At 52.1% G+C, this 25,085-nt stretch overlaps 1 protein-coding gene across 4 annotated transcripts in view; it reads left to right on the top strand.

Moving 5' to 3' along the window:
- MTSS2 (MTSS I-BAR domain containing 2) overlaps window positions 1-25,085 on the top strand; it is a 71,974-nt gene that overhangs the window by 33,544 nt on the left and 13,345 nt on the right. The window contains exons 3-13 of one of the 4 annotated variants that reach the window (XM_075326267.1): window positions 2,485-2,558; window positions 2,632-2,716; window positions 4,844-4,935; window positions 13,137-13,211; window positions 13,458-13,466; window positions 17,523-17,680; window positions 21,256-21,363; window positions 23,936-24,033; window positions 24,266-24,392; window positions 24,465-24,539; window positions 24,626-24,787. In XM_075326267.1, the coding sequence (XP_075182382.1) occupies window positions 2,485-2,558; window positions 2,632-2,716; window positions 4,844-4,935; window positions 13,137-13,211; window positions 13,458-13,466; window positions 17,523-17,680; window positions 21,256-21,363; window positions 23,936-24,033; window positions 24,266-24,392; window positions 24,465-24,539; window positions 24,626-24,787 (1,063 nt within the window). Of the gene's footprint in view, window positions 1-2,484; window positions 2,559-2,631; window positions 2,717-4,843; window positions 4,936-13,136; window positions 13,212-13,457; window positions 13,467-17,522; window positions 17,681-21,255; window positions 21,364-23,935; window positions 24,034-24,193; window positions 24,393-24,464; window positions 24,540-24,625; window positions 24,788-25,085 lie in introns of all 4 variants that reach the window. The other 3 variants (XM_075326265.1, XM_075326268.1, XM_075326266.1) reach the window with 3 other exon arrangements.

Raw genomic sequence — 25,085 nt, 5'->3', positions numbered from 1 at the left:
CTCCATGTTCCCAGTGTTGATGTATACTGGTCAGGTCTCTTCTCCACGTTCCCAGTGTTGGTGTATACTGGTCAGGTGTCTTCTCCACGTTCCCAGTGTTGGTGTATACTGGTCAGGTCTCTTCTCCACGTTCCCAGTGTTGGTGTATACTGGTCAGGTCTCTTCTTCACATTCCCAGTGTTGGTGTATACTGGTCACGTCTCTTCTCCATGTTGCCAGTGTTGGTGTATACTGGTCAGGTCTCTTCTCCACATTCCCAGTGTTGATGTATACTGGTCAGGTCTCTTATCCACGTTCCCAGTGTTGGTGTATACTGGTCAGGGACGACAGTTGATGGGGACTGTTTGGTGCCAGGTTCCTCACCCTTTCATCAGCACTTCCTTGATGTCTTTATATATTCTCTGTCAGGAATATGTCACGAAAGGGGGGTATAGGAAGCGGGAATTACGTCCTTCCTTTCTACCACCCGTCCGTCCGACAGACAGAGCACGTGACGCGCTCTCTAGCGCCCCTCTTATACTCAGGCCAATTATGGAATTGCCCGACAATAAGCAAGGAGGCAGCTATTCTACTATGCCGATGATTGAAGAGCTCCCGGTGAGAGTAGGGTATATATTCCCCCGACCTCAGCGGACGGATTATATAAAAACCTCCCCAAATCTCACTGGCCGCCCCACAATAATCCTTGGCACAAACTCGCTGCCACCAACCGATTTACGGTGACTATTAGCCGAGCACACAGACGGGGGATTCAGGATCGAGATAACAGAACAGCCCAAGATTAATTATATATTTTAATCAGCCTAAGGCACACTAGATACTACAATATATACAATATGGAATTTACAGGATATACATAGGTCAGAGTACATTTACAAATAAAACATGGTTTACAAACAGGCATACAGTTCAAGCAGTTACCTTGTGCGTCTGGCCACAGGGGGGCGCTGTAGACCAAGATTCCAGGAACTTTCCCACAGGTGTATCCACACATGACCCCTGGCAAAGAACAGCTAAAAAATGGCTGCACTGAGGTTATCAACTTGGCTCAATCCCTGTCCCCTCCTACCTTAGTGACCTCAGAGGGAGCACTGCTCCACTCCTGGCTGGAGTCAAAATAATATCCCAAAAGGGAATATTGGCCATAACTTTGCCTGGGAACGTCGTAGGCGGACGCCAATGCTCTCATTGTGACAGTTATGATTTTAGCTTCAAAATGGTAGGACGCATGGCTGGTCTGCTGGTTCCCCACTGGCCTATATCACGTTTGTGGTACTTCCCAAGGCCCCACTTCCATATAAAATATGTGCTAGCATTGTCCGCATGCTGAGACACCATTTTTATGCTTGCCACACTTTTAGGAAGCACGGCGCACAAAATATTAACCATATTCTACTGGAGCCTGGCTGTCTGGATACTTCCAAGCTTGCTAAGTAGATACAAACTTCCACCACAGTGTCACAGAAGGGGGTCTTCCTTTCCTTTTGTGTTCACAGCTCAGCTAATTTCCATATCACAGGGGATTAGCACACTGATTGAAGCTTGACAAGATGGCGGCTATAGGAATATGGCTTCATGCTCAGAATATATTCCCATGTCGTCACACCCTCATTTCCCCATACTCAGTGCTGGTGAGGAGTCCTCTACCCTTAACAAGTCTTCAGTGCAACCAGTCGGCTTGCATTCATCGGGTGTAACCTGGTGGTTGTTGCAGTTCCTCTTCGGCATCTGGAGAAGTTGTTGTTTTCTTCCCTTGTTTGTTATCCCTGTGTCTTCTTTGGAGCTTAGTGGGGTTGACTAAGTGCTCATCCCATCCGCTCCCTACCTAGGGCCCACGTCAGGGTCAGCCTAGGGTAAGGTATCCAGTTCAGCGCATAGGTGCGGGACCTGTCTAGGGTGATCAGGGCACCCAGGGCTCAGCGGTAGGCTTGGTCAGGGGTCACCATCTCCCCCTTCCTTAAACACAGGGTCTCCCTTTCACCATATGCTGAGTACTTCCATGTACCTAGCGTGACACCAAAATGATTGTCTATAGTATGAAGGTCATCTCATGCTCAATTCTGTAGTGGATGGTGAGGTATGGAGCCGGAAAGTCAAAAGCTCAAATCATTGTTACCCTTTTGCTCATTAGTGTAATATAGCACCCACATAATACAACACGCACTTAATACCGCTATAATACAGCACCTACATAATACCACTGTAAAACAGTGTCCACATAATACAGAAGTAGTATGGCATCCACATAATACAACAACAGCATAATACCGCTATAATACAACACCCTCCAAATACAGCTGTAATACAACACCCACATAATACTGCTATAATACAACACCCTCCAAATACAGCTGTAATACAACACCCACATAATACCGCTATAATACAGCAATAAAATGATGTATGTAATATACTGGTGTACGTGTGTGTGTGCCACTCGTTATGCAGCGTTGCCCCTCATGCTGGCCTTCTCTGTCTCCCTAGGACCACCGTGCTGGCTGCTGTTGCCTTTCTTGATGCTTTTCAGAAAGTAGCAGATATGGCGACCAACACCCGGGGTGAGCCGCCGCTCCTGACCCTCTTATCATGTATTCTACAGAGACTTTCTGTGACTGACATGTTGTGTTACAGGAGCCACACGTGACATCGGATCGGCCCTCACCCGCATGTGTATGCGCCACCGGAGCATTGAGAGCAAGCTCAGATACTTCACCAAGTAAGAACCGCAGGGGAGGCGCCACTCACCACCAATGATGAGAGAGCAAAAAGAAGGAGGGAAAGAGGAGAAGGACGAAAGATCCTGGGGAGAAGAGAGGAAGAGGGGTCCAAAAATGATAAGAAGGAGGGGCCCCAGGGTAGATAGAGGAGGGGCCCCAGGGTAGATAGAGGAGGGGCCTCAGGAAATAGATAAGAAGGAGGGGCCCCAGGAAATAGATAAGAAGGAGGGGCCCCAGGGAAGAGAGGAGGGGCCCCAGGAGATGGTTAAGAAGGAGGGGCCCCAGGGTAGAGAGAAGGAGAGAGGAGGGGCCCCAGGGTAGAGAGAGGAGGGGCCTCAGGAAATAGATAAGGAGGGGCCCCAGGGAAGAGAGGAGGGGGCCCAGGAAATAGATAAGAAAGAGGGGCCCCAGGAGATGGTTAAGAAGGAGGGGCCCCAGGGAAGAGAGAAGGAGAGATGAGGGGCCCCAAGAGATGGATAAGAAGGAGGAGTCCCAGGGAAGAGAGGAGGAGCCCCAGGAGATGGATAAGAAGGAAGGGCCCCAGGGAGAGAGAGAAGGAGAGGAAGGGCTCCAGGGAAGAGAAAAGCAGGCTCCTTAGGGAAAAGAAGAAAATTGAGGACCAATCGAGGGAAAGAGGATGAGCAAGGAGGGGTCTTGAGAAAGAGAGAGGAGGTGCCCCAAGGAGACATGAGGTGGAGAGGTCCTCGGGCAGAGCATAGGTTGCAGAGCCGTCTCCAGTGCAGCTCTGTAGACAGATATCCCTCACCTGCTGAGACTCAGTTCCTTCCATTGTATCTGATTAACCTTACACCAAACATTCCCCTCATCTCAGCTGTGGTCCCTGGCAGTGCCGCTCTTATCCCCCTCCACTGTGGTCCCTGTCAGTGCCGCTCTTATCCCCCTCCACTGTGGTCCCTGTCAGTGCCGCTCTTATCCCCCTCCCCTGTGGTCCCTGTCAGTGCCGCTCTTATCCCCCTCCACTGTGGTCCCTGGTAGTGCCGCTCTTATCCCCCTCCACTGTGGTCCCTGGCAGTGCCGCTCTTATCCCCCTCCACTGTGGTCCCTGTCAGTGCCGCTCTTATCCCCCTCCACTGTGGTCCCTGTCAGTGCCGCTCTTATCCCCCTCCCCTGTGGTCCCTGTCAGTGCCGCTCTCATCCCCCTCCACTGTGGTCCCTGTCAGTGCCGCTCTTATCCCCCTCCACTGTGGTCCCTGTCAGTGCCGCTCTTATCCCCCTCCACTGTGGTCCCTGTCAGTGCCGCTCTTATCCCCCTCCACTTTGGTCCCTGTCAGTGCCGCTCTTATCCCCCTCCACTGTGGTCCCTGTCAGTGCCGCTCTTATCCCCCTCCACTGTGGTCCCTGTCAGTGCCGCTCTCATCCCCCTCCCCTGTGGTCCCTGTCAGTGCCGCTCTCATCCCCCTCCACTGTGGTCCCTGTCAGTGCCGCTCTTATCCCCCTTCACTGTGGTCCCTGTCAGTGCCGCTCTTATCCCCCTCCACTGTGGTCCCTGTCAGTGCCGCTCTTATCCCCCTCCACTGTGGTCCCTGTCAGTGCCGCTCTTATCCCCCTCCACTGTGGTCCCTGTCAGTGCCGCTCTTATCCCCCTCCACTGTGGTCCCTGTCAGTGCCGCTCTTATCCCCCTCCACTGTGGTCCCTGTCAGTGCCGCTCTTATCCCCCTCCACTGTGGTCCCTGTCAGTGCCGCTCTTATCCCCCTCCACTGTGGTCCCTGTCAGTGCCGCTCTTATCCCCCTCCACTGTGGTCCCTGTCAGTGCCTCTCTTAACCCCTTCCACTGTGGTCACTGTCAGTGCCACTCTTATCCCGCTCCACTCTGGTCCCTGTCAGTGACGCTCTCATCCCCCTCCACTGTGGTGGTCACTGTCGGTGCCGCTCTTATCCCCCTCCACTGTTGTCCCTGTCAGTGCCGCTCTTATCCCCCTCCACTGTGGTGCCTGTCAGTGCCGCTCTTATCCCCCTCCACTGTGGTGCCTGTCAGTGCCGCTCTTATCCCCCTCCACTGTGGTGCCTGTCAGTGCCGCTCTTATCCCCTTCCACTGTGGTCCCTGTCAGTGCCGCTCTTCCCCATCTCGAGGAGGCCTGTAGGTCTTGGTTTTCTCTCTGCAGTGCCCTTATGGAGAGTTTAATAACTCCTCTACAGGAGAGGATCGAAGACTGGAAGAAAACTGCAAATGCACTGGACAAGGAGCACGCACGAGGTGAGAAGAACCTGCACAGTACCCACTAGACATCACCGATACATCACCTCCACAGTGCTCTCACACATCACTAATACATCACCTCCACAGTGCCCTCACACATCACCAATACATCACCTCCACAGTGCCCTCACACACTACAGATACATCACCTCCACAGTGCCCTCACACACTACAGATACATCACCTCCACAGTGCCCTCACACATCACCGATGCATCACCTCCACAGTGCCCTCACACATCACCAATACATCACCTCGACAGTGCCCTCACACCTCACCAATACATCACCTCCACAGTGCCCTCACACCTCACCAATACATCACCTGCACAGTGCCCTCACACATCACCAATAAATCACCTCCACAGTGCCCTCACACATCACTAATACATCACCTCCACAGTGCCCTCACACATCACCAATACATCACCTCCACAGTGCCCTCACACATCACCAATACATCACCTCCACAGTGCCCTCACACATCAGCTACATCACCTCCACAGTGCCCTCACACATCACCAATACATCACCTCCACAGTGCCCTCACACACTACAGATACATCACCTCCACAGTGCCCTCACACACTACAGATACATCACCTCCACAGTGCCCTCACACATCACCGATGCATCACCTCCACAGTGCCCTCACACATCACCAATACATCACCTCGACAGTGCCCTCACACCTCACCAATACATCACCTCCACAGTGCCCTCACACCTCACCAATACATCACCTGCACAGTGCCCACTAGACATCACCGATACATCACCTCCACAGTGCCCTCACACATCAATACATCACTTGCACAGTGCCCTCAGACATCAATACATCACCTCCACAGTGCCCTCACACATCAATACATCACCTGCACAGTGCCCTCACACATCACAGATACATCACCTCTACAGTGCCCTCACACACCACAGATACATCACCTCCACAGTGCCCTCACACATCACCGATACATCACCTCCACAGTGCCCTTACACATCAGCTACATCACCTCCACAGTGCCCTCACACAACACCAATAAATCACCTTCACAGTGCCCTCACACATCACCGATACATCACTTCCACAGTGCCCTCACACATCACCAATACATCACCTCGACAGTGCCCTTGTCAAGGGAGGAATTTGCGTTGAAGACTGCTAATGGAGTCTTCATTTGGGATATCCGGAGACGGTGCCGTATTAGCTGTATATCAGTGCCAATATATATCAATATATATAAGACAAAGAACACACAGACAACATGCTCTCTCCTTGAGTCAGCGATACCAACTGAGCTTGTTATATATTGAAGGAAACTTAATTGTTACAGAAGGCACCTTCGGCCTTGAAAATGATACACAGAGTTTATGGGAGTGTCCCTCCCCTATTTCTCCCAGCATATTGTACAATACATCTGTTCATTAAAACATTCTTTCTGTGTGGACACTACTGATCAGAGTTTGTAGCTTCACATTTTGGCTTTATTATCTTTGGTTAACCCCTTCATGACTATACAACTTTGAATTATACTATAGGTCTGTGCGATGGCTACATAGACAGACAGATAATTATACAACTACATCTACATTTTGATTATTTATATACACAGATATTCTTATTACGTTTAAACAAACATACTATAGCTCAGGTGACCTCCACACCCTCACACATCACCGATACATCACCTCCACAGTGCCCTCACACATCACCGATACATCACCTCCACAGTGCCCTCACACACCACAGATACATCACCTCCACAGTGCCCTCACACACTACAGATACATCACCTCCACAGTGCCCTCACACACTACAGATACATCACCTCCACAGTGCCCTCACACATCACCAATAAATCACCTCCATAGGGCCCTCACACATCACCGATACATCACCTCCACAGTGCCCTCACACACCACAGATACATATCACCTCCACAGTGGCCTCACACACCACAGATACATATCACCTCCACAGTGCCCTCACACACCACAGATACATCACCTCCACAGTGCCCTCACACACCGCAGATACATCACCTCCACAGTGCCCTCACACACCACAGATACATCACCTCCACAGTGCCCTCACACACCACAGATACATCACCTCCACAGTGCCCTCACACACTACAGATACATCACCTCCACAGTGCCCTCACACATCACCAATAAATCACCTCCATAGGGCCCTCACACATCACCGATACATCACCTCTACAGTGCCCTCACACATCACCGATACATCACCTCCACAGTGCCCTCACACACCACAGATACATCACCTCCACAGTGCCCTCACACACCACAGATACATCACCTCCACAGTGCCCTCACACACCACAGATACATCACCTCCACAGTGCCCTCACACACCACAGATACATCACCTCCACAGTGCCCTCACACATCACCAATAAATCACCTCCATAGGGCCCTCACACATCACCGATACATCACCTCCACAGTGCCCTCACACACCACAGATACATCACCTCCACAGTGCCCTCACACACCACAGATACATCACCTCCACAGTGCCCTCACACACCACAGATACATCACCTCCACAGTGCCCTCACACACCACAGATACATCACCTCTACAGTGTCCTCACACATCACCGATACATCACCTCCACAGTGCCCTCACACATCACCAATAAATCACCTCCATAGGGCCCTCACACATCACCGATACATCACCTCCACAGTGCCCTCACACACCACAGATACATCACCTCCACAGTGCCCTCACACACCACCGATACATCACCTCCACAGTGCCCTCACACACCACAGATACATCACCTCCACAGTGCCCTCACACATCACCAATACATCACCTGCACAGTGCCCTCACACACCACAGATACAACACCTCCATAGTGCCCTCATACATCACCTCCACAGTGCCCTCACACATCAATACATCACTTGCACAGTGCCCTCAGACATCAATACATCACCTCCACAGTGCCCTCACACATCAATACATCACCTGCACAGTGCCCTCACACATCACAGATACATCACCTCTACAGTGCCCTCACACACCACAGATACATCACCTCCACAGTGCCCTCACACACCACAGATACATCACCTGCACAGTGCCCTCACACATCAGCTACATCACCTCCACAGTGCCCTCACACAACACCAATAAATCACCTCCACAGTGCCCTCACACATCACCGATACATCACTTCCACAGTGCCCTCACACATCACCAATACATCACCTCGACAGTGCCCTTGTCAAGGGAGGAATTTGCGTTGAAGACTGCTAATGGAGTCTTCATTTGGGATATCCGGAGACGGTGCCGTATTAGCTGTATATCAGTGCCAATATATATCAATATATATAAGACAAAGAACACACAGACAACATGCTCTCTCCTTGAGTCAGCGATACCAACTGAGCTTGTTATATATTGAAGGAAACTTAATTGTTACAGAAGGCACCTTCGGCCTTGAAAATGATACACAGAGTTTATGGGAGTGTCCCTCCCCTATTTCTCCCAGCATATTGTACAATACATCTGTTCATTAAAACATTCTTTCTGTGTGGACACTACTGATCAGAGTTTGTAGCTTCACATTTTGGCTTTATTATCTTTGGTTAACCCCTTCATGACTATACAACTTTGAATTATACTATAGGTCTGTGCGATGGCTACATAGACAGACAGATAATTATACAACTACATCTACATTTTGATTATTTATATACACAGATATTCTTATTACGTTTAAACAAACATACTATAGCTCAGGTGACCTCCACACCCTCACACATCACCGATACATCACCTCCACAGTGCCCTCACACATCACCGATACATCACCTCCACAGTGCCCTCACACACTACAGATACATCACCTCCACAGTGCCCTCACACACTACAGATACATCACCTCCACAGTGCCCTCACACATCACCAATAAATCACCTCCATAGGGCCCTCACACATCACCGATACATCACCTCCACAGTGCCCTCACACACCACAGATACATATCACCTCCACAGTGGCCTCACACACCACAGATACATATCACCTCCACAGTGCCCTCACACACCACAGATACATCACCTCCACAGTGCCCTCACACACCGCAGATACATCACCTCCACAGTGCCCTCACACACCACAGATACATCACCTCCACAGTGCCCTCACACACCACAGATACATCACCTCCACAGTGCCCTCACACACTACAGATACATCACCTCCACAGTGCCCTCACACATCACCAATAAATCACCTCCATAGGGCCCTCACACATCACCGATACATCACCTCTACAGTGCCCTCACACATCACCGATACATCACCTCCACAGTGCCCTCACACACCACAGATACATCACCTCCACAGTGCCCTCACACACCACAGATACATCACCTCCACAGTGCCCTCACACACCACAGATACATCACCTCCACAGTGCCCTCACACACCACAGATACATCACCTCCACAGTGCCCTCACACATCACCGATAAATCACCTCCATAGGGCCCTCACACATCACCGATACATCACCTCCACAGTGCCCTCACACACCACAGATACATCACCTCCACAGTGCCCTCACACACCACAGATACATCACCTCCACAGTGCCCTCACACACCACAGATACATCACCTCCACAGTGCCCTCACACACCACAGATACATCACCTCTACAGTGTCCTCACACATCACCGATACATCACCTCCACAGTGCCCTCACACATCACCAATAAATCACCTCCATAGGGCCCTCACACATCACCGATACATCACCTCCACAGTGCCCTCACACACCACAGATACATCACCTCCACAGTGCCCTCACACACCACCGATACATCACCTCCACAGTGCCCTCACACACCACAGATACATCACCTCCACAGTGCCCTCACACATCACCAATACATCACCTGCACAGTGCCCTCACACACCACAGATACAACACCTCCATAGTGCCCTCATACATCACCTCCACAGTGCCCTCACACATCAATACATCACTTGCACAGTGCCCTCAGACATCAATACATCACCTCCACAGTGCCCTCACACATCAATACATCACCTGCACAGTGCCCTCACACATCACAGATACATCACCTCTACAGTGCCCTCACACACCACAGATACATCACCTCCACAGTGCCCTCACACACCACAGATACATCACCTGCACAGTGCCCTCACACATCAGCTACATCACCTCCACAGTGCCCTCACACAACACCAATAAATCACCTCCACAGTGCCCTCACACATCACCGATACATCACTTCCACAGTGCCCTCACACATCACCAATACATCACCTCGACAGTGCCCTTGTCAAGGGAGGAATTTGCGTTGAAGACTGCTAATGGAGTCTTCATTTGGGATATCCGGAGACGGTGCCGTATTAGCTGTATATCAGTGCCAATATATATCAATATATATAAGACAAAGAACACACAGACAACATGCTCTCTCCTTGAGTCAGCGATACCAACTGAGCTTGTTATATATTGAAGGAAACTTAATTGTTACAGAAGGCACCTTCGGCCTTGAAAATGATACACAGAGTTTATGGGAGTGTCCCTCCCCTATTTCTCCCAGCATATTGTACAATACATCTGTTCATTAAAACATTCTTTCTGTGTGGACACTACTGATCAGAGTTTGTAGCTTCACATTTTGGCTTTATTATCTTTGGTTAACCCCTTCATGACTATACAACTTTGAATTATACTATAGGTCTGTGCGATGGCTACATAGACAGACAGATAATTATACAACTACATCTACATTTTGATTATTTATATACACAGATATTCTTATTACGTTTAAACAAACATACTATAGCTCAGGTGACCTCCACACCCTCACACATCACCGATACATCACCTCCACAGTGCCCTCACACATCACCGATACATCACCTCCACAGTGCCCTCACACACCACAGATACATCACCTCCACAGTGCCCTCACACACTACAGATACATCACCTCCACAGTGCCCTCACACACTACAGATACATCACCTCCACAGTGCCCTCACACATCACCAATAAATCACCTCCATAGGGCCCTCACACATCACCGATACATCACCTCCACAGTGCCCTCACACACCACAGATACATATCACCTCCACAGTGCCCTCACACACCACAGATACATATCACCTCCACAGTGCCCTCACACACCACAGATACATCACCTCCACAGTGCCCTCACACACCGCAGATACATCACCTCCACAGTGCCCTCACACACCACAGATACATCACCTCCACAGTGCCCTCACACACCACAGATACATCACCTCCACAGTGCCCTCACACACTACAGATACATCACCTCCACAGTGCCCTCACACATCACCAATAAATCACCTCCATAGGGCCCTCACACATCACCGATACATCACCTCTACAGTGCCCTCACACATCACCGATACATCACCTCCACAGTGCCCTCACACACCACAGATACATCACCTCCACAGTGCCCTCACACACCACAGATACATCACCTCCACAGTGCCCTCACACACCACAGATACATCACCTCCACAGTGCCCTCACACACCACAGATACATCACCTCCACAGTGCCCTCACACATCACCAATAAATCACCTCCATAGGGCCCTCACACATCACCGATACATCACCTCCACAGTGCCCTCACACACCACAGATACATCACCTCCACAGTGCCCTCACACACCACAGATACATCACCTCCACAGTGCCCTCACACACCACAGATACATCACCTCCACAGTGCCCTCACACACCACAGATACATCACCTCTACAGTGTCCTCACACATCACCGATACATCACCTCCACAGTGCCCTCACACATCACCAATACATCACCTCCACAGTGCCCTCACACACCACAGATACATCACCTCCACAGTGCCCTCACACACCACAGATACATCACCTCCACAGTGCCCTCACACACCACAGATACATCACCTCCACAGTGCCCTCACACACCACAGATACATCAGCTCTACAGTGCCCTCACACATCACCGATACATCACCTCCACAGTGCCCTCACACATCACCGATACATCACCTCCACAGTGCCCTCACACACCACAGATACATCACCTCCACAGTGCCCTCACACATCACCAATACATCACCTGCACAGTGCCCTCACACACCACAGATACAACACCTCCATAGTGCCCTCATACATCACCTCCACAGTGCCCTCACACATCAATACATCACTTGCACAGTGCCCTCAGACATCAATACATCACCTCCACAGTGCCCTCACACATCAATACATCACCTGCACAGTGCCCTCACACATCACAGATACATCACCTCTACAGTGCCCTCACACACCACAGATACATCACCTCCACAGTGCCCTCACACACCACAGATACATCACCTCCACAGTGCCCTCACACATCACCAATAAATCACCTCCATAGGGCCCTCACACATCACCGATACATCACCTCCACAGTGCCCTCACACACCACAGATACATCACCTCCACAGTGCCCTCACACATCACCAATACATCACCTGCACAGTGCCCTCACACACCACAGATACAACACCTCCACAGTGCCCTCATACATCACCTGCACAGTGCCCTCACACATCACCAATACATCACCTGCACAGTGCCCTCACACACCACAGATACATCACCTCCACAGTGCCCTCACACATCACCAATACATCACCTGCACAGTGCCCTCACACACCACAGATACATCACCTCCACAGTGCCCTCACACACCACAGATACATCACCTCCACAGTGCCCTCACACATCACCAATACATCACCTGCACAGTGCCCTCACACACCACAGATACATCACCTCCACAGTGCCCTCACACACCACAGATACATCACCTCCACAGTGCCCTCACACATCACCAATACATCACCTGCACAGTGCCCTCACACACCACAGATACATCACCTCCACAGTGCCCTCACACACCACAGATACATCACCTCCACAGTGCCCTCACACATCAATACATCACCTGCACAGTGCCCTCACACATCACAGATGCATCATTTGCACAGGTGCCTGTAGAGTGCAGTCAATTGGAGCTGTTATCGCTTGTCAGGCAGCACAGCCTAATGCTGAAACCCAAAAATAACAAACACTGCACTCTGGTTTTCCTCACAGAATACAAGCGAGCACGCCACGAGATTAAGAAGAAATCATCTGATACATTGAAGCTTCAGAAGAAAGCTCGGAAAGGTAAGTACAACCCAAGTATCAGTACCACCATCAAACACCAGCAACACCATCGTTATCACTATCCTCATCTTGATCACTTCCACCACCAATACCCTCATCATCACTACGACCACCATCAGACACCACCAATATTTAGTGTGTAGTTAGTGGTGCAGTGTGGGGATTAGGTGACCTCTTCTTGCATGCCTGTTTCTCAATAACCTTCCTTTACTTTTCTCTTGCATTGCCTTCCACTCCCTCCTGTAGAAGTTTTAGGTAAGTGAAATCCTCTGGACCTGGATGCAGGGGGACATAAATGACATAGGGTGGGGGTGGGCAGTCACTGGTTAGCTACACTCATCTTCTGCACTGGATCTGATCTACAACAGATACAAAGGATCATAGTCTGCTGAGCGCAGAGTTAGAAGGGAAACAAGTCTTGGGAGGCTTTAGAGGTGGACCTCTCAGGGAGGGCCTTCAGTTCATACAGGTGGATCTCTCAGGGAGAGCCTTCAGTTCACAGCTGTGGATCTCTCAGGGAGGGCCTTCCGTTCACAGCTGTGGATCTCTCAGGGAGGGCCTTCAGTTCACACAGGTGGACCTCTCATGGAGGGCCTTCAGTTCACAGATGTGGATCTCTCAGGGAGGGCCTTCAGTTCACAGAGGTGGATCTCTCAGGGAGGGCCTTCAGTTCACAGAGGTGGATCTCTCAGGGAGGGCCTTCAGTTCACAGATGTGGATCTCTCAGGGAGGGCCTTCAGTTCACAGATGTGGATCTCTCAGGGAGGGCCTTCAGTTCACAGATGTGGACCTCTCAGGGAGGGCCTTCCGTTCACAGCTGTGGATCTCTCAGGGAGGGCCTTCAGTTCACACAGGTGGACCTCTCATGGAGGGCCTTCAGTTCACAGATGTGGATCTCTCAGGGAGGGCCTTCAGTTCACAGAGGTGGATCTCTCAGGGAGGGCCTTCAGTTCACAGAGGTGGATCTCTCACGGAGGGCCTTCAGTTCATAGAGGTGGACCTCTCAGGGAGAGCCTTCAGTTCACAGATGTGGATGTCTCAGGGAGGGCATTCAGTCCACAGATGTGGATCTCTCATGGAGGGCCTTCAGTTCACAGATGTGGATCTCTCAGGGAGGGCCTTCAGTTCACAGAGATGGATCTCTCAGGGAGGGCCTTCAGTTCACAGAGATGGATCTCTGAGGGAGAGCCTTCAGTTCACAGAGGTGGATCTCTCAGGAAGGGCCTTCAGTTCACAGAGGTGGATCTCTCAGGGAGTGCCTTCAGTTCACAGTGGTGGATCTCTCAGGAAGGGCCTTCAGTTCACAGAGGTGGATCTCTCAGGGAGAGCCTTCAGTTCACAGATGTGGATCTCTCACGGAGGGCCTTCAGTTCACAGAGGTAGACCTCTCAGGGAGGACCTTCAAGTTCACAGATGTGGATCTCTCAGGGAGGGCCTTCAGTTCACAGAGATGGATCTCTCAGGGAGAGCCTTCAGTTCACAGAGGTGGATCTCTCAGGAAGGGCCTTCAGTTCACAGAGGTAGATCTCTCAGGGAGTGCCTTCAGTTCACAGTGGTGGATCTCTCAGGAAGGGCCTTCAGTTCACAGAGGTGGATCTCTCAGGGAGAGCCTTCACTTCACAGAGGTGGATCTCTCAGGGAGGGCCTTCAGTTCACAGAGGTGGACCTCTCATGGAGGGCCTTCAGTTCACAGAGGTGGATCTCTCAGGGAGGGTCTTCAGTTCACAGAGGTGGATCTCTCAGGGAGGGTCTTCAGTTCACAGACGTGGATCTCTCAGGGAGGGCCTTCAGTTCACAGACGTGTACCTCTCAGGGAGGGCCTTCAGTTCACAGACGTGTACCTCTCACGGAGGGCCTTCAGTTCACAGTTGTGGACCTCTCAGGGAGAGCCTTCAGTTCAGAGGTGGATCTCTCAGGAAGGGCCTTCAGTTCACAGAGGTGGATCTCTCAGGAAGGGCCTTCAGTTCACAGAGGTGGATCTCTCAGGGAGGGCCTTCAGTTCACAGAGGTGGATCTCTCAGGGAGGGCCTTCAGTTCACAGAGGTGGATCTCTCAGGGAGGGCCTTCAGTTCACAGACGTGTACCTCTCAGGGAGGGCCTTCAGTTCACAGATGTAGACCTCTCAGGGAGAGCCTTCAGTTCACAGAGGTGGATCTCTCAGGAACGGCCTTCAGTTCACAGATGTGGATCTCTCAGGGAGGGCCTTCAGTTCACAGATGTGCATCTCTCAGGGAGGGCCTTCAGTTCACAGATGTGGATCTCTCACGGAGTGCCTTCAGTTCACAGAGGTGGACCTCTCAGGGAGGGTCTTCAGTTCACAGACGTGGATCTCTCAGGGAGGGCCTTCAGTTCTCAGAGGTGGACCTCTCAGGGAGGGCCTTCAGTTCTCAGAGGTGGACCTCTCAGGGAGGGCCTTCAGTTCACAGATGTGGATCTCTCATGGAGGGCCTTCAGTTCATAGATTTGGATCTCTCAGGGAGGGCCTTCAGTTCACAGAGGTGGACCTCTCAGGGAGGGCCTTCAGTTCACAGAGGTGGACCTCTCAGGGAGGGCCTTCAGTTCACAGATGTGGACCTCTCAGGGAGAACCTTCAGTTCACAGAGGTGGGCCTTCAGTTCACAGAGGTGGACCTCTCAGGGAGGGCCTTCAGTTCACAGAGGTGGACCTCTCAGGGATGGCCTTCAGTTCACAGATGTGGACCTCTCAGGGAGAGCCTTCAGTTCACAGAGGTGGACCTCTCATGGAGGGCCTTCAGTTCACAGATGTTGACCTCTCAGGGAGAGCCTTCAGTTCACAGACGTGTACCTCTCAGGGAGGGCCTTCAGTTCACAGATGTGGACCTCTCAGGGAGAGCCTTCAGTTCACAGACGTGTACCTCTCAGGGAGGGCCTTCAGTTCACAGACGTGTACCTCTCAGGGACGGCCTTCAGTTCACAGACGTGTACCTCTCAGGGAGGGCCTTCAGTTCACAGACGTGTACCTCTCAGGGAGGGCCTTCAGTTCACAGACGTGTACCTCTCAGGGAGGGCCTTCAGTTCACAGACGTGTACATCTCAGGGAGGGCCTTCAGTTCACAGACGTGTACCTCTCAGGAAGGGCCTTCAGTTCACAGATGTGGATCTCTCAGGGAGGGCCTTCAGTTCACAGATGTGGATCTCTCATGGAGGGCCTTCAGTTCACAGATGTGGATCTCTCATGGAGGCCCTTCAGTTCACAGATTTGGATCTCTCAGGGAGGGCCTTCAGTTTACAGAGGTGGATCTCTCAGTAAGGGCCTTCAGTTCATAGAGGTGGACCTCTCAGGGAGAGCCTTCAGTTCACAGATGTGGATGTCTCAGGGAGGGCATTCAGTCCACAGATGTGGATCTCTCATGGAGGGCCTTCAGTTCACAGATTTGGATCTTTCAGGGAGGGCCTTCAGTTTACAGAGTTGGACCTCTCAGGGAGGGCCTTCAGTTCACAGATGTGGATCTCTCAGGGAGGGCATTCAGTCCACAGATTTGTATCTCCCAGGGAGGGCCTTCAGTTCACAGACGTGGATCTCTCAGGGAGGGCCTTCAGTTCTCAGAGGTGGACCTCTCAGGGAGGGCCTTCAGTTCTCAGAGGTGGACCTCTCAGGGAGGGCCTTCAGTTCACAGATGTGGATCTCTCATGGAGGGCCTTCAGTTTACAGAGTTGGACCTCTCAGGGAGGGCCTTCAGTTCACAGATGTGGATCTCTCAGGGAGGGCCTTCAGTTCAAAGATGTGGATCTCTCAGGGAGGGGCTTCAGTTCACAGAGGTGTATCTCTCAGGGAGGAGCTTCAGAAAAGTTCATCTCTCAAGAAAGGGGATCTCTTAGGTAGGGTTTTCAGGGAAGTTGATTTCTTAAGGAGGGGCTTCATAGAAGTAGAGATGTCTAAGGGAAACCACAGATCGGGGGGTCTTGCTCAGTGGATGGATGATTCGGCCTTTGTAACGAGTGCTGTCAGTTGCACACGTTGTGGATTTTCCACTTTGTGTTTGCAGTATTTCCACTGCACATGTAATGTGGGTTTTGTTGATAATTTCTCTTCTATGTTTTGCAAGAGTGAAGGGCGCAATGAATTCTGCACAAAGAAAGTCTATGCTGCAGACGTTAAAGTCTGCACAGCAGCTCCTACATGTTCATACATTTTACGCAACTTGTAGAGGACATTTTTCAAAGCTCATAAACTTAGCAGGTCCTGCACTATGCTGCTGCGGTGGCACCTGTCGGTGGTATTGTCCTGATCCACCCCACTGGTGGCAGGGAGCGTTTTATCATCCTGTCACTCAGTGTCTCTGTTCTGCAGGTAAAGGCGATCTGCAGCCACAGCTGGACCACGCTCTGCAAGACGTAAATGACATGTACCTACTGCTGGAAGAGACAGAGAAGCAGGCGGTGCGCAGGGCACTGATCGAGGAGCGCGGCCGCTTCTGCACCTTCATCACGCTGCTGCAGCCAGTGGTGGTGAGCACAATCACATGATAGATGCGATATGCACCAGATCACACGACACTGAGGTACCAGATCACAAGACACTGAGGTACCAGATCACACGACACTGAGGTACCAGATCACAAGACACTGAGGTACCAGATCACAAGACACTGAGGTACCAGATCACACGACACTGAGGTACCAGATCACACGACACTGAGGTACCAGATCACACGACACTGAGGTACCAGATCACAAGACACTGAGGTACCAGATCACACGACACTGAGGTGCCAGATCACACGACACTGAGGTACCAGATCACACGACACTGAGGTACCAGATCACACGACACTGAGGTACCAGATCACACGACACTGAGGTACCAGATCACACGACACTGATGTACCAGATCACACGACACTGATGTACCACATCACACGACACGGAGGCACCAGATCACACGACACGGAGGCACCAGATCACACGACACGGAGGCACCAGAACACACGACACTGAGGCACCAGACAACATGACACTGAGGCACCAGATCACACGACACTGAGGCACCAGATCACACGACACGGAGGCACCAGATCACACGACACGGAGGCACCAGATCACACGACACGGAGGCACCAGATCACACGACACGGAGGCACCAGATCACACGACACGGAGGCACCAGATTACACGACACTGAGGCACCAGACAACAACACTGAGGTACCAGATCACACGACACTGAGGTACCAGATCACACGACACGGAGGTACCAGATCACACGACACTGATGTACCAGATCACACGACACTGATGTACCAGATCACACGACACGGAGGCACCAGATCACACGACACGGAGGTACCAGAACACACGACACTGAGGTACCAGATCACACGACACTGAGGCACCAGATCATACGACACTGAGGCACCAGACAACATGACACTGAGGTACCAGATCACACGACACTGAGGCACCAGATCACACGACACGGAGGCACCAGATCACACGACACTGAGGTAGCAGATCACACGACACTGAGGCACCAGATCACACGACACTGAGGCACCAGATCACACGACACTGAGGCACCAGATCACACGACACGGAGGCACCAGACAACACGACACTGAGGTACCAGATCACACGACACGGAGGCACCAGACCACACGACACGGAGGCACCAGACCACACGACACTGAGGTACCAGATCACACGACACTGAGGTACCAGATCACACGACACTGAGGTACCAGATCACACGACACTGAGGCACCAGATCACACGACACTGAGGCACCAGATCACACGACACTGAGGCACCAGATCACACGACACTGAGGCACCAGATCACACGACACTAATGTACCAGATCACACGACACTGAGGCACCAGATCACACGACACTGAATTAACATCTTACATGACACGGGGCTTGCATCACATGACCCTGAATTACCACATGACACGGGGCTTGCATCACATGACCCTGAATTACCAGATGACACGGGGCTTGCATCACATGACCCTGAATTACCACATGACACGGGGCTTACATCACATGACCCTGAATTACCACATGACACGGGGCTTGCATCACATGACCCTGAATTACCACATGACACGGGGCTTGCATCACATGACCCTGAATTACCACATGACACGGGGCTTACATCACATGACCCTGAATTACCAGATGACACGGGGCTTGCATCACATGACCCTGAATTACCACATGACACGGGGCTTACATCACATGACCCTGAATTACCACATGACACGGGGCTTGCATCACATGACCCTGAATTACCACATGACACGGGGCTTGCATCACATGACCCTGAATTACCACATGACACGGGGCTTACATCACATGACCCTGAATTACCACATGACACGGGGCTTGCATCACATGACCCTGAATTACCACATGACACGGGGCTTGCATCACATGACCCTGAATTACCACATGACACGGGGCTTACATCACATGACCCTGAATTACCACATGACACGGGGCTTGCATCACATGACCCTGAATTACCACATGACACGGGGCTTGCATCACATGACCCTGAATTACCACATGACACGGGGCTTACATCACATGACCCTGAATTACCACATGACACGGGGCTTGCATCACATGACCCTGAATTACCACATGACACGGGGCTTGCATCACATGACCCTGAATTACCACATGACACGGGGCTTACATCACATGACCCTGAATTACCACATGACACGGGGCTTGCATCACATGACCCTGAATTACCACATGACACGGGGCTTACATCACATGACCCTGAATTACCACATGACACGGGGCTTGCATCACATGACCCTGAATTACCACATGACACGGGGCTTGCATCACATGACCCTGAATTACCACATGACACGGGGCTTACATCACATGACCCTGAATTACCACATGACACGGGGCTTGCATCACATGACCCTGAATTACCACATGACACGGGGCTTGCATCACATGACCCTGAATTACCACATGACACGGGGCTTGCATCACATGACCCTGAATTACCACATGACACGGGGCTTGCATCACATGACCCTGAATTACCACATGACACGGGGCTTGCATCACATGACCCTGAATTACCACATGACACGGGGCTTACATCACATGACCCTGAATTACCACATGACACGGGGCTTGCATCACATGACCCTGAATTACCACATGACACGGGGCTTGCATCACATGACCCTGAATTACCACATGACACGGGGCTTGCATCACATGACCCTGAATTACCACATGACACGGGGCTTGCATCACATGACCCTGAATTACCACATGACACGGGGATGCATCACATGACCCTGAATTACCACATGACACGGGGCTTGCATCACATGACCCTGAATTACCACATGACACGGGGCTTGCATCACATGACCCTGAATTACCACATGACACGGGGCTTGCATCACATGACCCTGAATTACCACATGACACGGGGCTTGCATCACATGACCCTGAATTACCACATGACACGGGGCTTGCATCACATGACCCTGAATTACCACATGACACGGGGCTTACATCACATGACCCTGAATTACCACATGACACGGGGCTTGCATCACATGACCCTGAATTACCACATGACACGGGGCTTGCATCACATGACCCTGAATTACCACATGACACGGGGCTTACATCACATGACCCTGAATTACCACATGACACGGGGCTTGCATCACATGACCCTGAATTACCACATGACACGGGGCTTGCATCACATGACCCTGAATTACCAGATGACACGGGGCTTGCATCACATGACCCTGAATTACCACATGACACGGGGCTTGCATCACATGACCCTGAATTACCACATGACACGGGGCTTACATCACATGACCCTGAATTACCACATGACACGGGGCTTGCATCACATGACCCTGAATTACCACATGACACGGGGCTTACATCACATGACCCTGAATTACCACATGACACGGGGCTTGCATCACATGACCCTGAATTACCACATGACACGGGGCTTGCATCACATGACGGTGAGGGAGCAGATCACATGATAATATGCGGCCTGGTGTTTTTCAGAATGGTGAGATTCACATGCTGGGGGAGGTGACGCACCTGCAGGCGATAATCGATGACCTGATGCTGCTGAGTGATGAACCTCATAAGCTGCCTGCAGCCAGCGAACAGGTCTGACCCCACCAGACACGGCAGGCAGTCCCATGTAAAGCACGCCTCCTCACTCGGCTGAGGCGTTTGCTGTAATGAATACCGGCCCCATGCAGAGCTGTGCTACAATAACGTCTGCTCAGAGCAGCCAATCAGAGCAATGCAAGAAGTGGAAGCCGTGCTCTGATTGGCTGCCATGTTACTGTGTACATTCCTCCTTGCTGTCAGTGACTGTGAGTGCACCTGTACCAAACCCTCAGCTCTGAGACGTCCTCATTCACTGCCAGCAAGCAGAGGCCTTGTGTAATGGACGGCAGCGACTGTGCAGGCCCCTCATGTATCCAGAAGATATGGCCTCCTGGCAGGCTCTGCTATATGATGTGTCAGGAAGTGGCGCTGCAGCCAGTCATGGCTGCCTTCATCCTCTGTGATTGTCTGCAGCGCCCCCTGGCCAGCTCTGCTATATGATAAGTGTCAGGAAATGGCGCTGCAGCCAGTCATAGCTGCCTTCATCCTCTGTGATTGTCTGCAGCGCCCCCTGGCCAGCTCTGCTATATGATAAGTGTCAGGAAATGGCGCTGCAGCCAGTCATAGCTGCCTTCATGCTCTGTGATTGTCTGCAGCGTTCCCTGGCCAGGTCTGCTCTATGATAAGTGTCAGGAAGTGGCGCTGCAGCCAGTCATAGCTGCCTTCATGCTTTGTGATTGTCGGCAGCGTCCCCTGGCCGCCTCTTCCTGATAAGTGTCAGGAAATGGCGCTGCAGCCAGTCATAGCTGCCTTCATGCTCTGTGATTGTCTGCAGCGCCCCCTGGCCAGCTCTGCTATATAAGTATCAGGAAGCGGCACTGCAGCCTGTGATAGCTGCCTTCATGCTCTGTGATTGTCTGCAGCGTCGCCTGGCCAGCTTTGCTATATAATAAGTGTCAGGAAGTGGCGCTGCAGCCAGTCATAGCTGCCTTCATGCTCTATGATTGTCTGCAGCGCCCTTTGGCCGCCTCTGCTATATGATAAGTGTCAGGAAGTGGCGCTGCAGCCAGTCATAGCTGCCTTCATGCTCTGTGATTGTCTGCAGCGCCCCCTGGCCGCCTCTGCTATATGATAAGTGTCAGGAAGTGGCGCTGCAGCCAGTCATAGCTGCCTTCATGCTCTGTGATTGTCTGCAGCGTTCCCTGGCCAGCTCTGCTCTATGATAAGTGTCAGGAAGTGGCGCTGCAGCCAGTGATAGCTGCCTTCATGCTTTGTGATTGTCTGCAGCGCCCCCTGGCCAGCTCTGCTATATAAGTATCAGGAAGCGGCACTGCAGCCTGTGATAGCTGCCTTCATGCTCTGTGATTGTCTGCAGCGTCGCCTGGCCAGCTTTGCTATATAATAAGTGTCAGGAAGTGGCGCTGCAGCCAGTCATAGCTGCCTTCATGCTCTGTGATTGTCTGCAGCGTCCCGTGGCAGGCTCTGCTATATAATAAGTGTCAGGAAGTGGCGCTGCAGCCAGTCATAGCTGCCTTCATGCTCTGTGATTGTCTGCAGCGCCCTTTGGCCGCCTCTGCTATACGATAAGTGTCAGGAAGTGGCGCTGCAGCCAGTCATAGCTGCCTTCATGCTCTGTGATTGTCTGCAGCGCCCTTTGGCCGCCTCTGCTATATGATAAGTGTCAGGAAGTGGCGCTGCAGCCAGTCATAGCTGCCTTCATGCTCTGTGATTGTCTGCAGCGTTCCCTGGCCAGCTCTGCTATATAATAAGTGTCAGGAAGTGGCGCTGCAGCCAGTCATAGCTGCCTTCATGCTCTGTGATTGTCTGCAGCGCCCTTTGGCCGCCTCTGCTATACGATAAGTGTCAGGAAGTGGCGCTGCAGCCAGTCATAGCTGCCTTCATGCTCTGTGATTGTCTGCAGCGTCCCGTGGCAGGCTCTGCTATATAATAAGTGTCAGGAAGTGGCGCTGCAGCCAGTCATAGCTGCCTTCATGCTCTGTGATTGTCTGCAGCGCCCTTTGGCCGCCTCTGCTATACGATAAGTGTCAGGAAGTGGCGCTGCAGCCAGTCATAGCTGCCTTCATGCTCTGTGATTGTCTGCAGCGCCCCCTGGCCGCCTCTGCTATATGATAAGTGTCAGGAAGTGGCGCTGCAGCCAGTCATAGCTGCCTTCATGCTCTGTGATTGTCTGCAGCGTTCCCTGGCCAGCTCTGCTCTATGATAAGTGTCAGGAAGTGGCGCTGCAGCCAGTCATAGCTGCCTTCATGCTCTGTGATTGTCTGCAGCGTCGCCTGGCCAGCTCTGCTATATAATAAGTGTCAGGAAGTGGCGCTGCAGCCAGTCATAGCTGCCTTCATGCTCTGTGATTGTCTGCAGTGCCCCGTGGCAGGCTCTGCTATATAATAAGTGTCAGGAAGTGGCGCTGCAGCCAGTCATAGCTGCCTTCATGCTCTGTGATTGTCTGCAGCGCCCTCTGGCCAGCTCTGCTATATAATAAGTGTCAGGAAGTGGCGCTGCAGCCAGTCATAGCTGCCTTCATTCTCTGCGATTGTCTGCAGCGCCCCCTGACCGGCTCTGTCCATCTCTCCAGCAGTGACCCCTCCACAATAACTCTCTGTTCTCTCAGGTTATTAAGGATCTGAAGGGATCTGACTACGCCTGGTCCTATCAGACGCCCCCCTCCTCCCCGAGCAGTTCCGGCTCTCGTAAATCCAGTATGTGCAGGTAAGTGGTGACGTCGGTGCGGAGACGAGCATCTCCAGTTTCCCGCCACAGCCCGTCATTAGATCCCGCCACGCCCCGGTATATGTGAGCGATATAGATGTTCTGTCCATAGCAGTGTCCCAGTGTCTTACACCATCGATGCTCTGACCATTTACTACAGTACAAAAACTGCCCCCTCCTGGCACGCCGCCTCGCACCCCCACTCACCGGGTTCCGCGTGTCGCTATCGCAGCCTCCCGCAGTCCACAGGCGGAGCCCAGCGGCTGGTGAGCGCCTCCTCCCAGGACTCCGGATGCAGTTCCCATGAAGCCCCCTACTCGAAACCGCCGTCACCGATGCCCTCGGATATGACCAGCCAGGTACGTGGGCAGCCGTCCGTGCCGGTGACGGGCAGCGCGCCTTCCCCGCTCACATCTCCTTCCCTCCAGCAGAAATCTTCAAGCTCCGCGTCTTCAGAAGCCTCCGAGACGTGCCAGTCCGTCAGCGAGTGCAGCTCCCCCACCTCCGTGAGTGTCATGCGGGGGTCCCGGGAATGGAGACCGCTGACCGGGTCACACTATGTCTAGCCGTACTAATGCCGCCCCTTCTGCAGGACTGGTCGCGGTCTGGTCCGTATGAAACGCCGCCCGCCAGCTGCCTGCAGCGCAGAAAGGACCGCGTGGAGCATCTGAGGGAGGCGGAGCTTGGCCCCGGCTACCCCAACATGGAGGACCCGTACCGGCCCCGGATGTCCCCAGCAGTCATCGCTGCCAAGGTAACGGCTACAGAACAGCATTGTGACCCCCCGACCCTCTATACACATAGTAATGTCACCTAAATTCCCCCCGACCCTCTGTACACCTAGTAATGTCACCCCGAATCCCCCCGACCCTCTATACACATAGTAATGTCACCCCGAATCCCCCCGACCCTCTATACACATAGTAATGTCACCTCAATTCCCCCCGACCCTCTGTACACCTAGTAATGTCACCCCGAATCCCCCCGACCCTCTATACACATAGTAATGTCACCCCGAATCCCCGTGACCCTCTATACACATAGTAATGTCA

The sequence above is a fragment of the Anomaloglossus baeobatrachus genome, chromosome 10 (assembly GCF_048569485.1).
Source record: "Anomaloglossus baeobatrachus isolate aAnoBae1 chromosome 10, aAnoBae1.hap1, whole genome shotgun sequence".
NCBI lineage: Eukaryota > Metazoa > Chordata > Amphibia > Anura > Aromobatidae > Anomaloglossus > Anomaloglossus baeobatrachus.
The sequence above is the reverse complement of the archived record's forward strand: the minus strand, read 5'-3'. Positions and strand labels throughout refer to the sequence as shown.